The sequence below is a fragment of the Salmo trutta genome, chromosome 39, assembly GCF_901001165.1.
Source record: "Salmo trutta chromosome 39, fSalTru1.1, whole genome shotgun sequence".
In the NCBI taxonomy this organism is placed as follows: domain Eukaryota; kingdom Metazoa; phylum Chordata; class Actinopteri; order Salmoniformes; family Salmonidae; genus Salmo; species Salmo trutta.
In genome coordinates, this window is record NC_042995.1 from 24073829 (window position 1) to 24090346 (window position 16518).

At 40.3% G+C, this 16518-nt stretch overlaps 1 protein-coding gene across 1 annotated transcript; it reads left to right on the forward strand.

The window, feature by feature from the left end:
* The first annotated feature begins 1582 nt into the window (after positions 1 to 1582).
* On the forward strand, positions 1583 to 15448 carry LOC115179698 (interleukin-10 receptor subunit beta). Its single transcript, XM_029741380.1, has 7 exons — positions 1583 to 1706; positions 1965 to 2085; positions 6865 to 7037; positions 7131 to 7294; positions 14178 to 14346; positions 14568 to 14716; positions 14936 to 15448. The coding sequence occupies exons 1-7, from the start codon at positions 1658 to 1660 to the stop codon at positions 15167 to 15169; spliced, it is 1059 nt and encodes a 352-aa protein (XP_029597240.1). The 5' UTR covers positions 1583 to 1657; the 3' UTR covers positions 15170 to 15448.
* The last annotated feature ends 1070 nt before the right edge of the window (positions 15449 to 16518 follow it).

The window sequence follows — 16518 nt, forward strand, 5'->3', positions numbered from 1 at the left end:
ACTCAATAGTTTTTTGCATTTTATCCTATGCCATTTCTTTTTACGTCATTTGTAAATTGCAGTACTCTCTTTGACAAACCTGTCCAATCCCCCCCCCCCCCCCACCCCCACCCCCACCCCCACACCTAGTCCCTAGTCACTAGTCCCTGTCCTATACATCACTGGGACAGAGCTTCCACCCACCTAGGAAATCTACTTGAAACGGTGCCTGAGGAAGGCACGCATCATCATCAAGGACCACACACACCCCAGCACAAGCTGTTCTCTCCCTTACTGTCGGGTAGATGGTATCAGAGCATGAGGTCTGACACCAACTGGACTGACCACTTGCTCTTATTCTCCGCACCTTAGCATACATACACTCACTCATGCACACACCCACACAGACATAGACACACACACACACGCACACACACACAGACATAGGCACACATACACAGATACACACACATATACATTCATGGTACACACACATCACAACTGCCGCTACCAGACTCGTATTATACTGCTCAGTTTATACCATGCCCTCCATCACCCTGTTCCCCAATGCACATGTAAATACTAAATCATAAATTGTGCCTTCCTGTATTATACTTGTGCTAAAATGTTTCTTATATTTTACTGAGCCATTTACTTTATGTTCATATTCTTATCTTTTCTAAGTTTCTTCCATTTGCAAATAATCTCACCAACTGTTGTCACCTTCTCACCAAGCTGCTTGGCGATGGTCTTGTAGCCCATTCCAGCCTTGTGTAGGTCTACAATCTTGTCCCTGACATCCTTGGAGAGCTCTTTGGTCTTGGCCATGGTGGAGAGTTTGGAATCTGATTGATTGATTGCTTCTGTGGACAGGTGTCTTTTATGACCTGGTCAAATAAGGGTGAATAATAACTCCGAAGACTGGAAAAAGCGAGAATTCAATAAAAAAAATTTTTTTCAAGTGCACACCTAGCGAGAGAGGAATGTGTTTGACTAGCAGTGTTTCTGTACTGCTACTGCAACTGCACATGTGATGGCAACAAATTGATACAAATAATAATTATATCATTCTGTCAGGTAGGACAACTTTGTAGTAAACATTTATTTGAGAAGGTTTTGAGGAAAACCTTTCTGTCTACCCACAAGATGGTAGTCATGAGCATCGCTAACTGGTTACACATCATTATAGACATCACGCAGGCAAGGGCAATATTGCTGGAAATGAATCGGTAGATATTATGTTACGTTTGGCTTTTTAAGCCAAATGTGGCTAACCGTTGGTAGTAGTGTCATCGTGGCTTTGATTGGATAGTAACCAGGATTTTGCAGTGTCTGATTTTTGTGAGATTTGTTTATGACAGTTTGTGGTGGAGCATGTGAAAAATGTATGTACCTTCAGATGATAATTAATTGTTTGGCAGCCCACTCATACCTGATGTAATAATGATATGTCAACATCAGTGGCCTCCACAATGATAATACATAATTTGGGCTAGGGCAACTGTCTCAGTGCCAATGAGGAAATAAGATTGTTCTTCTTTCTTCACTATGCCTGCCCATAAAAAGAGCAGTTATCAGTTTCTTCCCCTTACATTTTCACATTTTGCACATTTAGCAGGCACTCTTATCCAGTGTGACTTATAGCTGTTGTTACAATTGGAACACACCACAGAACAATATGATGGCATTCCATCTTCTTATCACTCTGGGATTTCGATTCATTTCAGGTTTGTGTTTTCAGGCCTTAACTTACTGTAGCCTAGATACAGTAATATCATTGTTGCAGTGTCACTGTTTAACTTTTGATTCCTTTGTACCGGGAAAGCTAAATCAATCAGAAAAAGTATTTGACAGTATTTGACCCAGGTCTGACTCTGGTATTTGAGTGTTATTTTGTCTCACTGGACTATTGTATCTGAATAGCGTCTTTCTGTCTCAGTCTAATTCTGGTAATCAACTGAGTGTTTGTTTCATTCATTCTATAGCGGAGTCACTTCTGCCTCAACCACAAAACGTTGAGGTGGTCTCTTACAACATGGATGCCATAGTTAAGTGGGACGCTCCCCTTACTTCACTGAAAAACCTTACCTACACAGCTGAATACAGGTGAGACATGCATTCACACACACACACACACGCATGCACGCACGCACGCACACACACACACACATACACACACACAGGATAAAATACAGATGAAGAGGGTGTTGCTCATTCTGGATGCAGTTTTCCTCCCGCAGTGTCTCAGAGGCATTTAGACTGGTACATCCATTCCTGGACTACACTGGACGGGAGACTGACTTTTTACCAGAGCAAATAGAAAAACAAAACACATACACACATATACAGATGTAGGATCTTAATTTGATTTTCCCTTACAAAAAAATGATCAACTGCTCAAAAATACCATGAATTTTAATGGACATAATAAGTCACGTTTTATGTTGCTGCAGGATTATTTTCCTGCTGTAGGAGACTGGCTCCAATTAAGATCATACATTTTTATGACACAAATACACATGAATACTTCTGGTATAAGTGTTTTGTCATTATACTTAGAGGTTGTTCACACTTACTAGCATTTTTTTGCAAAAATATCCTCAGCTACACATACTGTGAGAGCAAAATTGCAAGATTATGTAATAATACTGCAATTGCATCAAATTGTTTTTTTTTGCAACAGAATAGGGCGGGGGTTCTTAAACTTGTTCAGCCTGGGACCCAAATTAAAATTGTTGTGTTTTCCTGGGACAAGCTTAGGAAAATATGCAACTATATGTAAATATTGGTACATTTAATTGCCCGTATGCCTAAAACAAATGTGAACAATAGACAAAAACAAAAAACAATGAAATTACATTTTCATATAAATATATATTCATGTTTATTTTCCCCCATTAAAAACACTCTTACATATCTGTCTAGGTTGGAACTGTTGCTGTTAAAATACAATACATCATTTTCATTCTGAACTGGAATAAACTCATTGATCACATCACACAGATGAGTAACAGAACGCACACACAGGCTTTTTGATAGGGCAACCCTAAGTAACAGTACAGATGAAAAATGATCAGGCCTACTGTACATCTTACTGTAGAAATTATTGTTGAAAGAAAATCAAGGTTGGAACTGTTGCCGTTTAAAATACTGTACATTATTTTATTCTGAACTAGAAGAAACTGATTGATCACATCACACAGATGTAGATCAGAAAACTCACACACACATTCCTAATGAGAGGTGTGTGGCTGGTTGAAGTTTTCAAAAAGCATGACTATTCTGGGCTCCGTTTTTTACAGTGCAACACTGAGGTCATACTCAGCAATGAGACCGTTTCTGTATCTGTTTTTTAAGTATGTCAGAGTTGAGAACCCTGACTCACATAGGTATGTGGTGCCAAAATGGATCAGAACATCTACTGCTTTCTCAGTCAGGCAGGACGGAGGCTGCTTCCTGCTGTAGATGAGCAACCCAGAACTGTGTGAATGTTTGCCTCAAAAAGCTTCAATCAGTTTATTCCAGTTCAGAATACTAGTTTTCAACAATCATTTCTACAGTAAGATGTACAATAGGCCTGATCATTTTTCATCTTCATCTGTACTGTTACTAAGGGTTGCACCATCAGTAACTAGCCAGCTTGCTTTCCTTTACTAATGTTAGCTATTAGTTGTGTAACTTCCAAGGGCACGGGATTGTTTGAAAGAGAAACTCACATCTACTACTAGGAGAGTTAGTACTCCGTTATTTCTACTTATCATCGCCTGTTATAAAATTCCAACAATGCCTTGCTAGCTGACTTACTTTTCCACTGTCAAAGCACTGCTTCCTGAAGCATGATGCCCTGTTCTGGATGAACTCCCTGGGTTTACCATCATGCTGTATGTTTGGTCAGGACGTGTCATTTTATATTAATTTGACTCAATACTAACATTAAGCACTTCCCCGCACAAAACACATTGTGGGCGCTCCTCGTTATTTCTCAAAGTTTGTATGAAAGAGAGAGAAACTCATCCCTATATTTGTATTTCATGACAATTGAGCTCAGCCAGAACTTGTGGCTAGCATGAGTCCATTTAATGACAAGTCAGTGGCTGACAGGGCATCATCTGCTGCTGAACGACAGCGCTGCATCGTGTGTCACGAAGTGATCTTCAAGAAAACTGCAGAAAAAAGATCCGGTGAAACGCGAGCGGAGAGCACAGATGCACTTTGTCAAATCAATTCCAGTAATTAATGAAATAAGTATACATTTACTTTGAAATAATTATGAATTTACTCTAACACATCGCAACCCACCATTAACAGGTCCGCGACCCACTTTGACTTGCGACCCATATTTTACGAAAGGCTGGAATAGGGGGTTCTTAGAACACTCATCTGTGTGTGTTCTACTGAGAAGGGACCTCTGGGGGCTTAATGCTGACAGAAGATTTACAATCCATGAGTGATAAACCTAACAAGACTGCATTCCATGGCATGAGTTGGTGTTTCTGTACTGAGGTACCAGGGTGGAGATGGCTCCAGTATGGATAATTGTGAGAGGAATTTTGTTTTGGGGGCCAGACCCTGAATTCTACATAATGAGAACAGTCTTTACAACAGATACTGTCTGTTGGGAATTATTAGTATCTTTCATACGAATACTAACCTTGTGACCCATTCCATACATCTGTTGTCTGTCATGAATATTCAGTAGGATGTACTTTGCTATAAAATGATGTAGCTCAAATCCGCTTGTTGGGCTCTCAACGAATCACCTATGGGTGGGTCGTAAACAAGTTTCATTATTGCAATAATTCATTCATGTTATTAATACGTTTTGAATAAAATAATATCCTGATTGGTGATTGACCTTGTCTCTCCTCATTATTTGATTAGAATTTCCATGACAATATACTGCAATGTATACTTGCGAACTTGTCTTGACCATTACCTCCAGAGGTAGGGCACGACACTCCCGATAGTTGCCCCCCTGTAAGCAAGGCAGTGTAAACAGAAATGTCTCGTCGAGGCAACACTCTTACAGTAAAAATTGTAATACCATAGCAATGTTTTGCAGTTCTGTGGGGTTTGTCGGCGTCTGGCATCCAACTTTATTGTGCATTAATGCCACCTACTGTACTGTAGCGCCCCTGCCTCCCACCTGTCCTAACTTAAAAATGTCCCAATAGAAGTATAAAGAGGGGTTCCTGCAGATGCAGGAATGACCACATGGAGGAACGCCAAGAATTGCTGGACACAATTGCACCCTCCCCTGAGGTCCAGGCAAGAAGCAACTCCGAGGGATTCATCAATGTTTTCAATCGCAATTTGCTTTTGACTTCCATGATATTGATAAAATGAAGCCTGTTTTGTTCTAGTGTAACTTTAATATGGTAGATAGGAGCACTTAGGCTTACACTATCTAGCTTTGGTTCACCGAAACCTCAGCATTCAGCTACAGCCAGCACGTTTACGTGAGGATAGAGAAATTACTTTGTTAAGCTAGGTAGATAACATTACCTAGCTGTGTAGCCTATATAGAGTTGAAGTCGGAAGTTTACATACACCTTAGGCAAATACATTTATACTCAGTTTTTCACAATTCCTGACATTTAATCCTAGTAAAACATCCCTGTTTTAGGTCAGTTAGGATCACCACTTTATTTTAAGAATGTGAAATGTCAGAATAATAGTGGAGAGAATGATTTGTTTCAGCTTTTATTTCTTTCAACACATTCCCAGTGGGTCAGAAGTTTACATACATTCAATTAGTATTTGGTATCATTGCCTTTAAACTGTTTAACTTGGGTCAAATGTTTCAGGCTATCCTTCCACAAGCTTCCCACAATAAGTTGGGTGAATTTTGGCCCTTTCCTCCTGACAGAGCTCGTGTAACTGAGTCAGGTTTGCAGGACTCCTTGCTCACACACGCTTTTTCAGTTCTGCCCACACATTTTCTGACGGCTTGAAGTCAGGGCTTGTGATGGCCACTCCAATACCTTGACTTTGTTGTCCTTAAGCCATTTTGCCACAACTTTGGAAGTATGCTTGGGGTCATTGTCCATTTGGAAGACCCATTTGCGACCAAGCTTTAACTTCCTTTATGGTCAATTTGAGCTGTGGACCAAGAATTGATAAGTAGAAATGTATTTAGCCATATCTATTGTACAGGGAATAGGGCCATGCACTTCAGTGACATGTTGACATTTTGCCATAGTGTGAGTATATAATTATGTCTGTGGTTATACAGATGCAGGATCTTAATTTGATCACTCTTTTGCACCTGAGAATTTTCTCAGTGTATTCAAGGTTTAAAATGTCAGACTTGATTTGCCCTAACGAAAAATGTATCAACCCCTACAAGAAAATAATAATAATTATATATCCACTGAATAATTCAAATGTCCTGTTGCTGCAGGATTATTTTCCTGCTTTAGCAAACTGGCTCAAATTAAGATACTAAATCTGCATGAGGAACTTCACTGAGAAGGAGACGTTGTGAACAATGATAGGGCATTGATATGACCATACATACAATATAGGAACTAAAAAAGTTCCACCTTTTCTGGAAGAGAACAAGACGCACACACCTTCAAAAAACAAAACAAAACCTGTTTGATTTTTATAAAACAGGTAGTAACATAACTCTAAGAGAAATTAAGAGAATGAAAGGGTTTTCCTGTCTAATGAATCAATTGCATTGGAGCTATTGAGTTTGTAGCTACATTATTTGACTTTCATTAATAAGTGTTATGTTATTTCGGAATACCTTGCCAAATCAGCTGTGTGTTTTCTCCTCTCTATTTAATAGTAAGCAACATAAAGGCACTGTTATTACACATCGATGCCACAAAAAAATGCAATTAAAATGTTAACCTCTTTTTATTGTCTGATACTCAGAATGCCTTCAACTGCCTTCTTCCACACCGTGTGTAAAGCCACCAAAGAGCACAGGTGTGACTTCGGCGAACTTCCCAGTTGCCATGGAAATTATCAATTCAGAGTGAGGATAGAGTTAGAGGGAAATACCTCCAGTTGGGCGAAAACCCCAGACTTCTCTCTTAAGAAAGGAAGTGAGTACCAATATGTACTTTGGTGATATTGTTCATTGTAGCTCTCTCATTCTTGACATCCTATCTTTGACTTCCTGTATTGTGTCTCCTCAGCCATAATTGGTCCTCCAAACGTAACCTTGGTCACCAAGGGAGGAGCTATAGGAGCTGTGGAGGTGAACATTCAAAATCCGGTGCTAAAGATCTCATCGCTGAAAGAAGCCTACAGCAATGTGGAATACAATATCAGATACTGGAAGAAGACTGACAAGAAGGATGTAATAGAAACATATGATAGTCAAACACACACAGAAACACACACACAGACACACACACACACATATATACCGTGTACATTGAGTGTACAAAACATTAGGAACACCTTCCTACTATCGCACCCCCTTTTGCCCTCAGAACAGCCTGCATTCGTCGGGACATGGACTCTACAAGGTGTCGAAAGTGTTCCACAGGGATGCTGGCTCATGTTGACTCCAATGCTTCCCACAGTTGTGTCAAGTTGGTTGGATGTCCTTTGGAGAGTGGAACATTCTTGATACACACAGGAAACTGTTGAGCATGAAAAACCCAGCAGCGTTGCAGTTCTTGACACTCAAACTGGTGTGCCTGGCACCTAGTACCATACCCCATTCAAAGGCACTTAAATCTGATGTCTTGCCCATTCAAGCTCTGAACGCACACATACACAATCCATGTCTTAATTGTCTCAAGGTTTAAAAATACCTTTTCACCTTTCATTCAGAACCTACAGTGCATTCAGAAAGTATTCAGACACCTTGACTTTTTCCACATTTTGTTACGTTACAGCCTTATTCTAAAATGGATTAAAAAGTTTATAGTCAATCTACACACACAACCCCATAATGACAAAAAACATTTTTTTTTAGGAATGAAAAATGCAAATATCGAATTTACATAAGTATTTCGACCCTTTTCTCAGTACTTGAAGCACCTTTGGCAGAAATTACTGCCTTGAGTCTTCTTGGGTATGACGCTACAAGCTTGGCACACTTGTATTTGGGGAGTTTCTCCCATTCTTCTTTACAGATCCTCTCAAGCTCTGTCAGGTTGGATGGGGAGCTTCGCTGCACAGCTATTTTCAAGTCTCTCCAGAGATGTTCGATCGGGTTCAAGTCCAGGCTCTGGCTGGGCCACTCAAAGACATTCAGAGACTTGTCCCAAAGCCACTCCTGTGTTGTTTTGGCTGTGTGCTTAGTGTCATTGTCCTGTTGGAAGGTGAACCTTTACCCCAATCTGAGGTCCTGAGTGCACTGGAACAGGTTTTCATCAAGGATCTCTCTGTTCTTTGCTCTGTTCATCTTTCCCTCGATCCTGACTAGTCTCCCTGTCCCTGCCACTGAAAAACATCCCCATGCTGCCACCACCATGCTTCACTGTAGGGATGGTGCCAGGTTTCTTCCAGACTTGACGTTTGGCGTTCAGGCCAAAGAGTTTAATCTTGGTTTCACCAGACTAGAGAATCTTGTTTCTCATGGTCTGAGAGTCCTTTAGGTGTCTTTTGGCAAATACCAAGTGGGCTTTCATGTGCCTTTTACTGAGGAGTGGCTTCCGTCTGGTCACTCTACCATAAAGACCTGTTTGGTGGAGTGCTGAAAAAGATAGTTGTCCTTCTGGAAGGTTCTCCCATCTCCACAAAGGAACTCTGCAGTTTTGTCAGAGTGACCATCAGGTTATTGGCCACCTCCCTGACTAACGCCCTTCTCCCCCGATTTCTCAGTTTGGCTGGGTGGCCAGCTCTAGAAAGAGTCTTGGTGATTCCAAACTTCTTCCATTTAAGAATGATGGAGGCCACTGTGTTCTTCGGGACCTTCAATGCTGCAGATATGTTTTGGTAATGTTCCCCAGATCTTTTCCTTGACACAATCCAGCTCTACGAACAATTCCTTCAACCGCATGGCTTGCTTTTTGCTCTGACATGCACTGTCAATTGTGGGACCTTACACAGACAGGTGTGTGCCTTTCCAAATCATGTCCAATAAATTGAATTTACCACAGGTGGACTCCAATCAAGTTGTAGAAACATCTGAAGGATGATCAACGGAATCATGATGATCAATTTCGAGTCTCAAAAGCAAAGGATCTGAATACTTAAGTAAAGAAGATATTTCTGTCAAAAAAATGTATACACTTGCAAACATTTCCAAAAACGTGTTTTTGCTTTGTCATTATGGGGTATTGTGTCTACATTGATGAGGATGTACAGTTGAAGTTGGAAGTTTACATACACTTAGGTTGGAGTCATTAACCTGTTTGGTATAGGGGGCAGTATTGAGAATTTTGGAAAAATATGTTCCCATTTTTAACTGCCTCCTACACCAACTCAGAAGCTAGAATATGCATATTATTGTTCAGGTTTGGATAGAAAACACTCTGAATTTTCTAAAACTGTTTGAATGGTGTCTGTGAGTATAACAGAACTCCTATGGCAGGCAAAAACCTGACAAGGCTTCAAGCAGGAAGTACCCTGTCTGACAAGGAGTCGTGCGTCTTACCTCTTTTTATTGAAAAGTAAGGATCTTAGCTGTAACGTGACAATTCCCAGGGCTCCAATAGGCTCTCAGAGCCCGCGAAAACCCTGAAGGTTTACGAGGGAGCCTCAGGTTGAAACATATTATCGCCTTTTGTAAGTGGCTGCTCCGAGGACCTTTCAATGATGCGCGTGCATGAGTCGCTTCTGAGGAGAAATTTTATTCGGCTGTTTAGGCTCAATGCATACTCCCGGTCGGAATATTATCACTTCTCTACGACATAAATGGCATAAAAATTGGTTTTAAACAGCGGTTGACATGCTTCGAAGTACGGTAATGGAATATTTAGACATTTTTGACAAGCCAACGCGCCATGCGCGGGACCGTGAAAAAGCATTCTGATAGTGTCTAGAACTCACGAACAAAACGTCGCTGTTGGAACATAACGATGGATTATTTGGGACCAAACCAACATTTGTTATTGAAGTAGAAGTCCTGGCAGTGTATTCTGATGAAGAACAAGCAAGGTAAGAACATTTTTCTTATAGGAAATGTGATTTTGGTGGAGGCTGAACTGGGTGGGTATCTAAATAGCTAGCCCTGTAATGCCGGGCTATGTACTTAGATTATTGCAAAATGTGCTTCATCCGAAAAGCTATTTTAAAATCGGACATATCGAGTGCATAGAGGAGTAATGTATCTATAATTCTTAAAATAATTGTTATGCTTTTTGTGAACGTTTATCGTGAGTAATTTAGTAAAATCACCGGAAGTGTTCGGTGGGAATGCTAGTTCTGAACGTCACATGCTAATGTAAAAAGCTGGTTTTTGATATAAATATGAACTTGATTGAACAGACATGCATGTATTGTATAACACAATGTCCTAGGTGTGTCATCTGATGAAGATCATAAAAGGTTAGTGCTGCATTTAGCTGTGGTTTGGGTTTATGTGACATGATATGCTAGCTTGAAAAATGGGTGTCAGATTTTTTCTGGCTGGGCACTCTGCTGACATAATCTAATGTTTTGCTTTCGTTGTAAAGCCTTTTTGAAATCGGACAGTGGGGTTAGATTAACGAGATTCTTGTCTTTAAATAGCTGTGAAATAGTCATATGTTTGAGAAATTGAAGTAATAGTATTTCTAACGATTCAAAAATCGCGCCATTGGAATTACAATAGCTGTTACGTAGGTGGGACGAAATCGTCCCACATAGCCCAGAGAGGTTAAAACTAGTTTTTCAACCACTACACCAATTTCTTGTTAACAAATTATAGTTTTGCCAAGTCGGTTAGGACATCTAAGTCATTTTTCCAACAATTGTTTACAGACAGATTATTTCACTTATACTTCACTGTATCACAATTACAGTGGGTCAGAAGTTTACATACACTAAGTTGACTGTGCCTTTAAACAGCTTGGAAAATTCCCCAAAATTATGTAATGGCTTTAGAAACTTCTGGTAGGCTTTTTGACATAATTAGAGTCAGTTGGAGGTGTACTTGTGGATGTATTTCAAGGCCTACCTTCAAACTCAGTGCCTCTTTGCTTGACATCATGGGAAAATCAAAAGAATCACCTTCATCCTTGGGAGCAATTTCCAAATGCCTGAAGGTACCACGTTCATCTGTACAAACAATAGTACGCAAGTTTAAACACCATGCGACCACACAGCCGTCATACCGCTCAGGAAGGAGACGCATTCTGTCTCCTAGAGATTAACGTATTTTGGTGCAAAAAGCACAAATCAATCCCAGAACAACAGCAAAGGACCTTGTGAAGATGCTGGAGGAAACAGGTACAAAAGTATCTATATCCACAGTCAAATGAGTCCTATATCGACAGAACCTGAAAGGCCACTCAGCAAGGAAGAAGCCACTGCTCCAAAACCACCATAAAAAAGACTACGGTTTGCAACTGCACAAGGGGGCAAAGATCGTACTTTTTGGAGAAATGTCCTCTGGTCTGATGAAACAAAAATAGAACTGTTTAGCCATAATGACCATCGTTATGTTTGGAGGAAAAAGGGGAGGCTTGCAAGCCGAAGAACATCATCCCAACGGTGAAGCACCGGGGTGGCAGCACCATGTTGTGGGGGTGCTCTGCTGCAGGAGGGACTGGTGCACTTCACAAAATTCATGGCATCATGAGGCAGCAAAATGATGTGGATATATTGAAGCAACATCTCAAGACATCAGTCAGGAAGTTAACCTCTCTGGCGCATGTGGGACGAACTCGTCCCACCTACGTAACAGCCACTGAAATCCAGTGGCGCGATTTTTGAATCGTTTGAAATACTATTACTTCAATTTCTCAAACATATGACTATTTTACAGCTATTTAAAGACAAGAATCTCGTTAATCTAACCACACTGTCCGATTTCAAAAAGGCTTTACAACGAAAGCAAAACATTAGATTATGTCAGCAGAGTGCCCAGCCAGAAATAATCAGACACCCATTTTTCAAGCTAGCATATCATGTCACATAAACCCAAACCACAGCTAAATGCAGCACTAACCTTTTATGATCTTCATCAGATGACACACCTAGGACATTGTGTTATACAATACATGCATGTCTGTTCAATCAAGTTCATATTTATATCAAAAAACAGCTTTTTACATTAGCATGTGACGTTCAGAAAAAGCATAACCCCCGCAAACTTCCGGGGAATTTACTAACAGTTTGCTAAATTACTCACGATAAACGTTCACAAAAAGCATAACAATTATTTTAAGAATTATAGATACATTACTCCTCTATGCACTCGATATGTCCGATTTTAAAATAGCTTTTCGGATGAAGCACATTTTGCAATACTCTAAGTACATAGCCCGGCATCACGGGCTAGCTATTTAGACACCCGGCAAGATTAGCCTTCATCAAAATCATATTTCCTATAAGAAAAATGTTCTTACCTTTCCTGTTTTTCGTCAGAATGCAGTCCCACGACTTCTACTTCAATAACAAATGTAGGTTTGGTCCCAAATAATCCATCGTTATATCCAAACAGCGACGTTTTGTTCGTGAGTTCTAGACACTATCAGAATACTAAATCACGGTCTCGCGCATGGCGCATGGCTTGACAAAAAAATTCTAAATATTCCATTACCGTACTTCGAAGAATGTCAACCGCTGTTTAAAACCAATTTTTATGCCATTTATCTCGTAGAAAAGCGATAATATTCCGACCGGGAATATGCAATGAGCCTAAACAGCCGAATTAAATTTCTCCACAGGGGCGAATCGTGCACGCGCCTCATTCAAAGGTCCTCTGATCCGCCACTTACCAAAGGCGATAATGTGTTTCAGCCTGAGGCTGCCTCGTCAACCTTCAGGTATTTCCCGGGTTCTGAGAGCCTATCGGAGCCCTGGGAATTGTCACGTTACAGCTAAGATCCTTACTTTTCAATAAACAGATGCAAGACGCACGACTCCTTGTCAGACAGGGTACTTCCTGCATGAAACCTTGTCAGGTTTTTGCCTGCCATAGGAGTTCTGTTATACTCACAGACACCATTCAAACAGTTTTAGAAACTTTAGGGTGTTTTCTATCCAAACCTGAACAATAATATGCATATTCTAGCTTCTGAGTTGGTGTAGGAGGCAGTTAAAAATGGGCATATATTTTTTCCAAAATTCTCAATACTGCCCCCTAGCCAAAACAGCTTGGTCGCAAATGAGTCTTCCAAATGGATAATGACCCCAAGCATACTTCCAAAGTTTTGGCAAAATAGCTTAAGGACAACAAAGTCAAGGTATTGGAGTGGCCATCACAAGCCCTGACCTCAATTCGATAGAAAATGTGTGGGCAGAACTGAAAAAGCGTGCGTGAGCAAGGAGGCCTACACACCTGACTCAGTTACAGCAGCTCTGTCAGGAGGATTGTGCCAAAATTCACCCAATTTATTGTGGAAGCTTGTGGAAGGCTACCCCAAACGTTTGACCCAAGTTAAACAATTTAAAGGCAATGCTACCAAATACTAATTGAATGTATGTAAACCTCTGACCCACTGGGAATGTGATGAAAGAAATAAAAGCTAAAATATTATTCTGACATTTCACATTCTTAAAATAAAGTGGTGATCCTAACTGACCTAAGACAGGGGATTTTTACTAGGTTTAAATGTCAGGAATTGTGAAAAACTGAGTTTAAATGTATTTGGCTAAGGTGTATGTAAACTTCCGACTTCAACTGTGTGTTTTATTTAAAACATTTTAGAATTAGGCTATAACGTAACAAAAGGAAAAGGGTCTGAATACTTTACAAATTCAATGTATGCAATCCATGCCTCAATTGTCTCAAGGCTTACAAATCCTTCTTTAAAATCCTCCCCTTCATCTACACTGTTTGAAATGGGATAATAGCTTTCACCTAAATTCACCTTTTCTGTCTATGTCATGGAAACAGCAGGTGTTCCTAATGTTTATACAGTGAGTGTATGTACACAAACACACACATACTCCCACTATTTCTCTCACCCACCCACCCACCCACCCACCACCCCCTCACTCAACTCAACTCAACTCACCCACCTCACCCTCACTCACTCACTCACTCACTCACTCACTCACTCACTCACTCACTCACTCACTCACTCACTCACTCACTCACTCACTCACTATTACACTAACTCCATGTGTTATCACAGGTGTTTGAGAGCGAGATGGTGACTGAGCAACGTGTTAAGCTGAAGTCACTGGAGCCCAACACTAGATACTGCGTTCAGGTTCAGGTGTACATACCAATGCCGCACAACAATACAGGGCAGTACAGCAAGGCCGTGTGTGTGATGAGCACCCCAAACAACACAACCACAGGTGAGCTCTCCACCTCCTCCACCACTTCTCCCTTCTCCCTCACACACACTTCCACTTTTTCTCCCACCCTTCATAATTTGATGATACCAAATCGAATTTGTGTTCATTGTTGCAAATGGAATGGAAACTGCCTCAGCAAAACACAAATTTCCATAATCTGTGCCATCAGTTCAGTTTCTGAGGGTCGTTCTAACTGGTGTCCACCTGTGTCTGTGCTTTAGATAGGGAGCGAAGGTTGTCTGAGGGCCTGGTGGTCAGTTTGGTGACGGTAGCTGTGGCTTTTCCACTACTACTCTTAGTCCCCTGGATCATCTACAAAGGGAAAAGGTTTCTCCATCCCAAGGTTAAGCTGCCTGAGCATTTGAAACAGGTACTGTGTGTGTGTGTGTGTGCGCATGCGTACGTGTGTGTGTGAGCACATGCATGTGTGTATGCATGGGTGCATGTGTGCACCCCTGCGTACCTGGTGCATATCTGTGTGAGTCAGTATTCAATTAATTAATTGATCAATCCATCCATCTATTCACCCACCCATTCATCCATCTATTCATTGGATGGTTGATTGACTGACAGTTCTTCTCCCCCGCAGCACCTGATTGATTCTCATCAATACCCTTACCTGGCCTCGCAGATCACCTCTCCTCTACAAGAGAAGTATGATCAGATCAGCGCTCTGTGTGAGGAAAATCCATACAATGTGTTGACGGACATACCAGAGGACAACCTTTACCATGTGGATAGTGGGGTCTCTGTAGAGATGCCTGAATACTACAATGCTGTTGCTGAAAATGCCAATTTTGACATGCCCTACAAGAATATCTGACAATGGTATTAAGACATGAGCTACTGTAATCATTCTGTATATGGGCATATGGAATCTGAGGATAACAGGTAGCCATGATGGATTGCAAGCCATTAACATTAACGTGTCCATTAGGGGCTCAGGCCCTTCAACAGAAATATTTTCACTTTTCTGTGTTTTTCCTTTTCAATTTTCGTGCTTACAAAACCGTATTGAACTTCATACTTTTTAGGTTTTTTTTACATACTGTATATATATATATGCACAGTACCAGTCAAATGTTTGGACACACCTACTCATTCAAGGGTTTTTCTTTATTTTTACTATTTTCTACATTTTAAAATAAAAGTGAAGATTTGTTTTTGGTGTTATTTCATAGTTTTGATGTCTTCTACAATGTAGAAAATAGTCAAAATAAAGAAAAACCCTTGAATGAGTAGGTGTGCCCAAACTTTTGACTGGTACTGTATATATATATATATATATATATATATATATATATATATATATATATATATATATATACAGTACTAGTCAAAAGTTTGTTTTATATATATATATTGATTTTTTGGTTGTTGTTATTCTGTCTCTCACTGTTCAAATAAACCTACCATTAAAATTATAGACTGATAATTTCTTTGTCAGCGGGCAAACGTACATAATCAGCAGGGGATCAAATACTTTTTTCCCTCACTGTAACACTTTCATGTCACCAAATACCTGAATAAAACACACTGTTTTGCGTTGAAGGTGTAACAGTAGTCTCAACAACACACTTTAGGATAGCATCATAGTGTAGCCAGAGGACAGCTATTTTCCATCCTCCTCTGGCTACATTGACTTTCATACAAAACCTAGGAGGCTCGTAGGCCTCACCCACATGCAAAGACCTACATGGTAATTTTGACCACTTCCAGAGGACGTCCTCCAACAAATCAAAGCTTTTGCAATAGGAACTGACATGTTGTTCATCCAATCATAGGTTTAAGATCAAAGAACTAACCTAGTGTGGTGTACTGGGGTTGTGCCGCAGAGAATTATTGGAGTTCTATGTGTTTAGAAGCTTGGTGAGTTGGTGACATATTGATTGAGAGCGAAAGAGTGATAGCTGAGCATTTTTAGGATATTATTCAATTAAAATTCTTTTCTTCAAACTACAGGAGAGGGAGGAGGAAAATTATATATCGTAATCTTGAATTTAGAACTCAAATGAGTGCAATTTATTTCAATTTGCATTGCTAACTTCAGTAGCAAGTAGCTAGCTAGCTAATAGAGTCCAGTTTTGGCCACCAGAATGACTAGCTAATGGTAACAATAATGTAGTGGATTTTTTGTTGAAGAACCCCTTTCATTGCTCACATCAGATTCAA

Excerpts from the sequence above, each read along its gene's own strand:
- LOC115179698 (XM_029741380.1), top strand. The coding sequence starts at position 1,658 with ATGATGGCATTCCATCTTCTTATCACTCTGGGATTTCGATTCATTTCA. Across the intron at positions 7,038-7,130 it reads CTTCTCTCTTAAGAAAGGAA|CCATAATTGGTCCTCCAAAC; the intron begins GTGAGTACCAAT and ends GTGTCTCCTCAG. Across the intron at positions 7,295-14,177 it reads AGAAGACTGACAAGAAGGAT|GTGTTTGAGAGCGAGATGGT; the intron begins GTAATAGAAACA and ends GTGTTATCACAG.